The sequence below is a fragment of the Xiphophorus couchianus genome, chromosome 13, assembly GCF_001444195.1.
Source record: "Xiphophorus couchianus chromosome 13, X_couchianus-1.0, whole genome shotgun sequence".
Classification (NCBI taxonomy): Eukaryota; Metazoa; Chordata; class Actinopteri; order Cyprinodontiformes; family Poeciliidae; genus Xiphophorus; species Xiphophorus couchianus.
This window is the reverse complement of record NC_040240.1, coordinates 12,110,910-12,121,888: the sequence shown is the minus strand read 5'-3', so window position 1 is coordinate 12,121,888 and position 10,979 is coordinate 12,110,910. Positions and strand designations below refer to the sequence as shown.

At 39.5% G+C, this 10,979-nt stretch overlaps 2 protein-coding genes across 2 annotated transcripts in view; one reads left to right on the top strand and one right to left on the bottom strand.

Annotated features, from left to right (window-relative positions):
* The window catches only part of aunip (aurora kinase A and ninein interacting protein), a 954,922-nt gene that overhangs the window by 227,296 nt on the left and 716,647 nt on the right, over nucleotides 1-10,979 (bottom strand). The gene's annotated exons all lie outside the window — the stretch shown is intronic.
* lratd2a (LRAT domain containing 2a) lies at nucleotides 4,221-8,375 on the top strand. Its single transcript, XM_028036587.1, has one exon. The coding sequence runs from the start codon at nucleotides 4,686-4,688 to the stop codon at nucleotides 5,508-5,510; it is 825 nt and encodes a 274-aa protein (XP_027892388.1). The 5' UTR covers nucleotides 4,221-4,685; the 3' UTR covers nucleotides 5,511-8,375.

Below are 10,979 nucleotides of genomic sequence, written 5' to 3'. Positions count from 1 at the left end.
GTTGGGTCGTTTCTTTTCCCTGATAGCTAGTCACATTGCGTTATTTCAGGCTGTTTTCTCATCTCGGTGGAACAGATGGTCCTCAAGCCGCAGCAGTCCGGATGCTCCATCCATCTGCCTTAAGCATACACTATCCTCCTTGGGCTTTTTGGAGAAAAACTGTCTGAACACTGATAGTAATTATCTTCAGATGTGTTCTTTAGCACCACTTTTAAGAGAGATAACCTCGATGCCTCCATGCTTTTAGGAAACTGCAGACCGACTTTTAGTCTATTTTTTTCAATCAAGATTTTAGAGAAACTTGTTTTTAATAAGTGACATGTTCTGACCACAAGAACTGTATATATATATATATATATATATATATATATATATATATAATCTATCTGGTTTCATATCAAATCATAGCACAGAGAAAGTATTACTTGTTAATGACTTCAGCTTTAATTTTAATTTCAAAAGTGCAGCATTTGGCACTGAACTTGAGTGGTTAAAATTAAATGTGACATTTTCTGTAAGTATGAAAAACTCAGCAAATAAACATTATAAAATGATACGCTGAGTTTCTATTGGTTCTAAGATTCTATTTTAGGCCCTACACATTTTAACTTAGAAATTCTGGGATCATTCAAAGCTGTTCTAATGGTACCTAGCTTTACATTATCATCTAGTTTTGTCTACCTGCACTTTTTAATTCAAACATATGGCGAATCTAAGATCAATCAGGACAAAACTGAAGTTAATAATGGTGATAACCTTCAGAGAAACTTACATTAAGAGAGAACTATACGATTTAAAAAAAAGATGTGGGGCTTATATTTGATTGTACTTTGTTTTTTAAATTAAAAATGTTACCAAGAATACTCATTGTCACTTAATGAACACTGATGGAGTTAACCGTGTCTATTTTCAGACAATTATGGTACTTTAATAAAAAGTTCAATTTCTTACAGAATAGATTGCTCTCTTTCTCTGGTCTTAAAAATGTCATAGCCTTTCCACAGGCATAAAAAAACAGGCAGTTTCTTAGTTTAATTTGATAAATACATATATTTTTAATGATCGACTAATTGCTGTGATTCATTAACTACTTTAGATACCAGTTGTTTGACTTAAATGCTGATTTTTATTTAGTTGGGATCAATATTTAACTCAACTTATTCACATGATTATTTTATGTATCCATATATTTGGATTTAGTTTGATTATTCACTTTAATATTTTAGATCTTAGCTTTGAAAAGATTTTAAAAACAACATGCTTCTTAGGATTTCTGTCTCCAGCTAGAACTGTAGGGTTTATAAACACAGTGCAATAGAAACATGCAAGAACCCCGAAAAACTACAAAATCACATTTTTCTTTGTAAAAAAAAGAAAAAAGAAAAATCAGGTGTGTATGTCTAGACTGCTGTGCCCCTGACTGGACAGGTGCAGCCCAGTCTAATTGGCTGCATCTCCCAGGCCTTCCCCGCTTCACTAATTTCCCAGCTCCACAAATTAGAGTGATACCACAGGAGGCAATCCGGGAGGGTAAAGTGGGTCACGCCACCTGAGGATATGGCGCTCTGAGAAGCGGTCAAACGTGCTGCACGTCACCGCTCTGAAGGTTTGTTTCCTGACACTTTTTCAGCCGATGTGAGCCCTGGTCAGCTCTGCAAAGACACAACCAGCTGAATTCATTCAGCAGATTTGTTATTTTTGACTCCCATCGTCAGACAGAGATGTGGCAGGATTTCGTGCTGAAGCAAAAGGAAAGGCAGTGAAGAAATTAAAGAAAAACAGAGAATAAAATCACACAGTGTGTTTTAAATAATAAGAAATGGAGCCAAGGCTTGTACAAAGAGTGAATGGTGAAATTATGCTGGCTCTTGCACAGTGAATATATCTGCTTTGTCATTCTTACATCAGTGTAAAGGAAAGCAGAAGTGGATGATCTTCTCTTGTATCATGTTGCATCAGTATCGGTTCGCAATGCTGCACATAACCTCTCCCAGTGCTGACTTTTAGGCCTACTGTTGTTTTTTAACTTTAAAGCTAGGAAAACTAATATTAAGTTGATTGTTGCTTGTTTGCCAAATGGTGAGCTGTACCAAGACTTAAAAACTGATGTTCACGGATACTCTCCATCCAATCTCAATGGGGTTTTAAGCCACCTTGCAAGGAAAAAACTGCAAAAATGCTACTCTCTACAAGTGATTCAAAGGATTCTGGCACAACTTCACTGTCTTCAATGGATTCTGGCACAAAGATCTGTGGAGACGAAGACTCCAGCAGCAACAGAAATACTAGGAAGCATCAAAGGGATTGAACACAAATGCACACCACACCTTCCAGACGTTTTTTAACTGTATTCTGGATGTTGTACTTTACGTTCCAATCTGTTTTTCTGTTTCACAGAATTCAAATAAATGTACTAAGGTTAGTGGTTCAACATGAGCAAATGTGACAAAGTTGAAACATTGTAGCTTCTTTTGCAAAGCATTGAATGAAAGAGCTCATCTGATCGTCTTGAGAAATTGTTGCTTACTAGAGGCCATCTTGCTCATCTGATGAGTGTGAGATAGTGGAGGCCTCTCTGCACTTTTGGGCTGAACAGACAACTTCACCGGGTAACCTTAACTTGTAGATAACCCTTCTGATGGTCGTTGAGGTCAGGGGTCAAAACCTCTGCCTCTTTGAATTCATGAACATTTGTTTTCTTTGCACTTTCTTTCAACGCCCATCAGCTTTCTCTACGTCTCCCTCAACACCATTCTCCAGCACAGATGTTGTCGCGGCTTCTTGGAAGGTGCAGTTGTGTCATTATGCAACATACCGAGCAAACATTTTTCCTTCAACACCTGTGGGATATGATCTGAGGGTAAAATAGCTCATGAATGAGAAGAACAGGCAGGCCATGAGGCACTACAAACCTAATGGAGACATTATGGACTCAGTGGGAGACTGTGAGGGAGGAAACGACTGTGCAGCTTCGGTTGCTACACAGACAGCATCCAAATTGCAAGAATATATATTTTTTATGGTGACATTTTCATCACAGAATGGCTAAATAAAGTCATTAAAAAACATCTAAAATGAACAATAAATTAAACCAACAAAAATGGATGCATGTAAACTCAGCTGGACCGTGGCATTACTCAACTACGATTCTGCTAGAGACCCAAAGCCAGCAGGGGGCCACAAAGGGTGCTTGAATGTGACACAGAATAGATGCTATATTACCTTTGCTTTGTGTGTGTGTGTGTGTTGCTCTCTGATTGACTAGCGACCTGAGCAGGGAGTAACCTGCCTCCCACCCAGAACCACGGCTCCACCTTATTCCTGCCACAAGAAGCAGTTACAGACATTAGATGGATTAATTTCTGAAGCAACCAGGTTAACTCTACTACCATAAATAGCTAGAAAACTGGCTGGCTGGTGGATTTAGGTATCATCTTTCCAAATCGCTATTCCAGCTTCAACTCCACTGCTCATTTTGTTGCCCAAATTTTTTTTTTTTTGTCAACGACTGTTTTTGTTTTGAGGACAAGGCAAAAATGACAAAAACAAATAATTAAAAAAACAAACTAATACAGAATGACTAGCAAATAAAAATGTGAAGAAATTAAGAGATTAGAAAAACTGCTAATTCCATTTGTGTGGAAAACTGTCTAGAGGGACAAGTTGTTACAAGTATGTGTTTATGTATTGTATTGTTCTAACACAAAACTAAATGTAACATCGCCTTTTTACATAGTTGCTAATAGTGGAGCAAGGCGTTCTTATAACTTTTAGACATCATTTAAAGGAAATCTGCAACTTTCCGAAAGGTTCACATTGTTGAATTATCAAAGATTTGTGGAGGAGTGTTTCATTTTATCTAAAGTAAATGAAAAAAACACCGCCTTTAGAAAAGTTGTATCCCCAGAATCTAGTTTTATGTTACATTAATAACTATTTTCACTTTAAAAACAAATATATTTATATCACATGCAAAGTGTGCAATCTGTTTATATTTGTTGTAACACAACGCTGCAAAAAACCTCCAAAGTTATTCTTGTGTTGCGCAATAAACTCCCCCAAATAAATGGTACACGATACAAACAAACATACCAAAAACATATGTTACCAAAATCAAACATGTGAATGTTCCTTTTATTGCTGACGGTGTATTTAAACTACATCAACCGCCTGTTCAGACAGCAGCAACTGTGTACAGACCTGAGGTGGAAATTTACGCGCACTTCCGCTTTAAAGGCGAAGCAGAGTCCTGCACGAGAGAGTCGCTGTTCACATACCGAGCCGTCATCAGATCAGATCCGCCTTCAGTCCCGACGCCAGGCGGCTGGATCTGCCGCTCTGTGCGCACCGCTGGAGGAAAACACGCAATCTGTACTTATTTTTGGAGGGGTTTTCTTTTAACATTTTACCGGAACTTTACGCAAGAAAACCACCGGATTACACCTGCGTGCGTGCTCTGGTGGCTGACTCTAAAACCACTTTGTATTCTCTCCTAGACCCCACTTGTTGACGGGGCACCGAGGGGGTCTCCCTCAATTATTATTCGTAATCTGGATCTAACTCTGTCCGACGGGGGAAGTTTCGAGCAGCGCGGTTTCCTGACAGATGGCTGCGATGGGAGGTGATCGGTAACAGCCCTCGGCATCGGATTACACAGTCAGGCTGCTGCCAGGTAAAGCAGCAGGATGGGAAACCAGATGGACAGGCTGTCACATCTAAGTTATGCAGAAGTTCCGACGGTGGACCCGAACGGCGTGGATACGGACGACGGTCCGCGGATCGGAGTGTCTTACATCTTCTCGGGCGACGACGACGAGCTGGAGGACGGATGCGCGGTGGATGGCGGAGAAAAACGCGCAAACGAGGAAGAGAAAAACTATGATCAGCGCGACGAGGTGGAGTGCGCTGTCTACAACAGAGAGGAGTGCATCTACGAGAAGAGCGCGAAGTGCGCAAACCTGGAGGTCTACTCCCCGGAGAACCTGCTCAACAAGTGCAAGGCGGGGGACCTGGTGGAGTTCGTGGCCACGGGTCAGTACCCGCACTGGGCCGTGTATGTCGGGGACTTCCAGGTGGTGCACCTGCACAGAGCCGAGGTTAAAAACAGCTTTCTGACCGACGCCAGCCAAGGGAGGAGGTGTCGGATCGTAAACGACTGGTACAAACTAAAACCCCTGTGCGCAGAAGTGGTGGTGCAGAACGCGATGGAGCAGGTGGGGCTGAAGGACCGGGAGTTGAGCTGGAGGAACTCGGAGAGCTTCGCCGGTTGGTGCAGGTTCGGCAAGAGGGAGTTCAAGATGGGCGGGGAGATCCGGATCGGCAAGCAGCCCTACAGGCTGAAGGTGTTCGTGTCGGACAAACAATCTCACGTGTTGGAGTTTCAGAGCTTGGAGGACGTGATCATGGAGAAGCGGAGGAACGACCATCTGGGCAGGACAGCCGTGCTGCGGGAGCTGGCGGCGCATTTCAGAGGCGTGGAGGAGATGAAACGTGAGATGGAAGCGGAATGATGTCAGTTCCTCAACTGTTACACTGATCTCCTCAATCCGTAGCAATCCTCATTAATTTTTCAGGCCTTTGCAAAAAACATTCACACCCCTGAAGTTTTACACACTGTGTCACATTGCAGCCAAAAACCTAAATGCGTATTGGGGATTTCTGACCAACTCAAAGGAGCACATAATTGTGAAGTAGAAGGAAAATTGTACATAGTTTTAAAATTTTAAACCAAACATATCAGAAATTAAAGACTTATTTATTTAGCCGCATTAGGTCTCCTATACATAGGATTCAAAAATTACTCCAGAAATTAAGTTTTTGACATGGATGTCTACTCCCCGGAGAACCTGCTCAACAGAGGTATGTCGGGTTAGAGCGAATCTAACCGAACATACCTCTGAACACCTATACCCACTGTCAAACATGGTAGTGGCAGCTTCATGCTGTGGGCCTGTTTAGATTTAGCAGGGAGAAGGATTTGGTCATGGTTAATGAGGAGCTGAATGCAGGACATTCAAAGCATGTTTTAGAATGGCCCAGTCAAAGTCAAGACCTAAAGCTAACTAGAATTATGTGGCAAGACTTGAAAGTTGATGCTCTTAGATCTACTCCATCGAATACGACTGAGGTTGAGCTATTTGGCTAAAATAAGAACAGTTAGCAAAGCCTTTATTCATTGGGTTGAATCACTTTCTGAAGAAAAAAAATGGGAATACTACCATTCACTTTCCACTTCACAGTCATGGACTTCTTTGTGTTGGTCTGTTTTAAAATAATAACCAAGCAAATTGAAGTCAGTGGTTGTAAAGTCTCTATATTTCAAAACATTTAAGGGGTATACATTTGTTTGCGAGGCCCTGTAAGAATAACTTCAGCATTTAATTGACACATGGACATATTTTTGGTCCGTGTTTTTTAAAAGTTTATAATTTAACTGCCTTAAAGCCTCAATCATCATTTCACAACTCAACTTTGACAAATGAAAATGACTGAATCAGCTGTTTATTTTTGCTACAAAATGCTCTCCGCTCATAGAATGTAGTTTTATAAACGCAAATTCATCCCAAAGTGTCTGGAAGCAGGATGAACACATTCCTTCTATTTATAGATTGTCCCATTACTTGATCCAGTTGAGATTTAATTTCGTGTCTCAGCTCTCTCAGACTGCTGTGGATTTTATTTTTCAGCCTTTTTGGGTGGGTCCAACCCAGCGGCACATGTGGAGGAAATGTTGTGGAGCATTGTCTGTTAAACTGATCAAAGTCTGTGTTAACTGTTCCCAAAGTTTGAGTAAATCATGAGTGACTGTCCCACCTGGAAGCGATTGTTATTGTTTCTGCTGTTAAAGTTGATCAATACGAAGATAAAATCATTTAATGCAGTCTTTATGCTTGGCGACCATATTGGATTTAGCGATAGATTAATTGCTTGGATGTGTAGCGAACAAATCTGAAGCAACTCTGTGATGCTTTTATGGCTAATATGAACCAAAATTTATCTGGTACCATGAAAGTAGTTCTGAAGAGTACTAACGTCGACCCAATAAAGAGGCCAGTGATGATATATTTTAATTTAGGATATTCAGCACAAACTGTAATAATTATTTGTCTAAATCTTGTGACACAGGAAAAATTAACAAATTTTAGGAGTGCACTGATTGCAGTTTTCTGGCCGATCACAGATTGCCGATCTTTAAAAAACCTGATCTGCCTATTCCGATTTTGGCCAATACCAATTTTGTTTGTGTGAAATATCGCTAAATATGGCAAGAAAGTCTCTGAGTTAGCAAAATTAGGGTGACTATTGTTAACTGCTAACATGCAGGCATGACCAGGTGGGCCGGTCTGTCAGTCAAACCTCTCTAAAGGCAGAACAGAAGACGACAGAGGTTGATTTTTATACCTTGGCAGAGGTAGATAAGATCGGCTTTGCATTCAAGTGTCGGCCGATCACCGATCTCTCAAAATTAAGGAAATCAGCATCGATAAATTGGCAGTCTGATAAATCGGTACAGCCCTAATCATCAATAATCCCACAATATCTAAAGCAACTTGTTTTTGGAAGTTCAAAGCTGATGCTTTTCTAACTTCCTCTAGCAGCTCTAGCTGTGCTGCAATTGTAAAGCTAGTTCAGTCATAAAAATGGAACAACAACTGGACATACTGTTTTATTCCTGTCTTGCTCTGTATTAATGCTTTCTTAACTGGAAATGCTGTAAGAGCTTCTTCAGATGAAAAAAAAAGCAACCCATCATTTCACAATGATGCTAATGAATTGGCTGGTAAACATAAAGCAATATTAGTTAAAATTATTAAGTATCTCCACAAGAGTGTGATAAATAAATATCAAGTCAGAAGGTTATGGTTAGCAAGTTGGCAGTGCTGAAAATTTAGATTTTAATATCTAATTATCGCTGCTTGAAAACTGAGAAAAGTCCTGAATTAATTTTTCTTAAGGGGTAAAAAAGGAGTTGTTAAAATGAATAATTCATCACTTGAACTTCATAGACCCTTCGTGGAAGTAAGATGTGGCTATGCTTTAATTTTCATTTCTGTATTTTTGGCCAACTTTCACCATGGTATAAACTCTTGGAATAATAACAGCTCAGGCTGCAGAAATATACAATACTTACAGTATTTAATCATCTTTGCACAAGAATGGTGCTGCAGTTTATAAAGATTTCAACAGCCAACAGCTGGTGAGGGAGCACATGTGCATTTAGATTAGTGATGAATAAAAGTGAAGCAATACCCAGAACTGCTGCTTGAGGCCCTGCTCTCAGAGTTCAAATGTGGGCCAAAATAGTTGATTTTAACAAAACAATAAATTGAAAAATGACAGTTTCTTGACAAAACAATAAAAAGTGGGAAAATCAAGTCAGGTCAATACAAGGAAATGCTTTGTTTCAATTCTGTAGTAAGAGGCATTTTCTTTTTTGCAGGGTTGCCGACGCTACTGCTAACCTTTAAGACTAATAATAATTTGAAAATATGCACAAATAGCACTTATACGCTTATATTGCTGTAATTGTATAGAAGGCTACATTACAGCAATTTTCTCACGGTAATTGAGGTAAAACCTTTGGATCACAAACAATTACTAATTATTGTTCTGTGTTGCACATGTTAATTTATGCTTCTATTCCTGCGAGAATTGCTCCGGGGCAGTTATTGATTTGCAGCTCACGTAGGCTGAAATGAAATGAGAAATAACCTCAAACACTTTCAATTCGCCCACAGAGATTAAAACTTTGTTGAGCCAGAAACAGCTTGTTGTTTGGCGAGAATATGTGAACGTCGCAAGACTGCAAACATCTTTAACGCAGGGCAGAATGATTGTCTAATTTATGAAGAGTCAGAAAAAAAAAAGCTTCATAATTGTCATTGTTTGGGCTACGATTTGCAACAACTTCCATTTATATAATTGGAAAATAAATGCTAAAGTGTGTCAAACGTGAAATCCTTTCAGAATCAGCTCTGGGAACAACCGGACAAACATCATACTTGTGTTTGTAGAATAAACCGACCACCATCAGCTGCAAACCTTTGCATCCGAAGGTTTGTTTCAGCTGCCCTGCAGCATTTTAATCAAGTTAGGATATTAAATCCTCCTAACAGAGTCTTGTCAAGCTCAGCTTTTTCAGCAGCATACCAGACACTTTTATATTGTACCAGGAGTCAGTTAATGAGACAGAAGTGCATGTTAGCAGATATTACCGCCATGGCTGTAAGGAGGATGAAACAAGGTTAAGACATTCAATCAAATGTTCATATAAAGTTTTATGAAACATTTGTCTTGAGTCAGAATTAGCAGCACATTGTTGGTTTCTTGGGATTTGAACTAAAATCACAAATCTATTCATTTTCCATAATTAGTATAGCCTTCAGGGAGGCTTGTACCTCAGAGGTTCACCCTGGTAGACTAAGCCAACAACTCTGCACACAAACATAATTAACCTAACGTGTATTTTTTTTTGGACCTAAGCAGAAACGCGCTGTACGATTTGAACACCCATGAGGAACAACGTTCAGGTTCCTAAGGTAAGAAATGCAAAAAAAAAGTGAGAAGCATAAATGAAACACATTTAATAAGTAATGAATAAAAACATAAGGTAATGCTTGTGTTTAAAAACAGTGCTCTTGCAGAGAACTGGAATGCTAATGTGCCTTCCTGTAAATGCAATTCCTGGCACGGATTCCACAGTGTTAAACCCGACTCTTTCTTCAGTTCAGAACAGATTTTCAATGTGCGGTACGGTCCCAAATCACTCTTAATCTATTAGTTCGTTTTTGTCCCATGTTGATAGCAAATGTAAAATTTTCTTCTTTCTATTCCTTCATAAAGGAACAGATATCTGGAGTGCACAACCTGTAAACAAAGAGTTATATCTGATCTCTGCAGCTCCTCCAGAGTTACTATAGGCTTACTGGCTGTTTCTCTTGGTAAAGCTGGTTTTGCCCGATCAAATGTCTGAACCTTTAATATCTTCAAAGCCAAAGCAGCACAACGATTTTTGCTGCACACACCAGCACAAATATAGTCGAGTTGATTGACACCAATTTTGTCAGATTTGATTAACGTAGGGGGACTGGTTGACCTTTCATGACCTTAGGAAACATTTCTTGATATCTTTAAGAGGATAGCGGCACACACAAAATTTTCTGCTGCACAAACGTAACACAAATGTTTGACACCAATTTTGTCTGATTTGAAGAAGGTGGGGAGCTAACTTCACTCAGGTAATGTCCGCAGGTGACTTGATCGGGCATACCACCTCCCAGATATCCAGATATGCTCTACTTGTGTTGGACTAACACATAAAATCCTAATATAACACAGGGATGTTTGAGGTTTTAATACATTTTTTTAAAGGGTTTCAGGCTTCTACAAGACATGACAACAGGTTAGCAACATCAGCATCATGTGAAAGTCTGATTCTTTCACCAGCTGCTCAATGGGAGATATTAGTGATCATAAGTGAATTGTCTTGGGCTCAGTAGAATTGATTGAATATCTTTAACTTATAGAATACATGAATATTTTCATCATAGACCAACAGGGTGTAAATGCAGAGAAGTGGTTAATCATTGCTGAAAAACAAACTCAGCAGCCTAGAGATTCTTGGAAATGAAATGCTCCAAACGTGAAAACTGTTACTAAAAGAGATTTTTTTGAAGGTCTTCTTGAGAAATGTTTTTTTTTCCTTCTTATCTTTCTGCCTTTTGTTTCACTGGCACTTTATGTAGTTTGCTGATAAATCCTTTCCTCACAAATTCCCTTTCTACCCGAAGCAATTTCTTGACCAAAAGGAAGCCAAGACAATAAAAGAGGCATATGTGTTTTAATCAAAAACGCTGCAGCTACAGCCAGGACAACCTCCACATTCATTTCCCGAAATGCATTTTTTTTCTTCACACACATATTTCCGCCTGCAAATAAGTAACGTGTTCAACAGCACTTACAGCGAATCAGCAGCCGTC

What these genes read in the sequence shown, in the direction of transcription:
- lratd2a (XM_028036587.1), top strand. Translation starts at nt 4,686, where the DNA reads ATGGGAAACCAGATGGACAGGCTGTCACATCTAAGTTATGCAGAAGTT.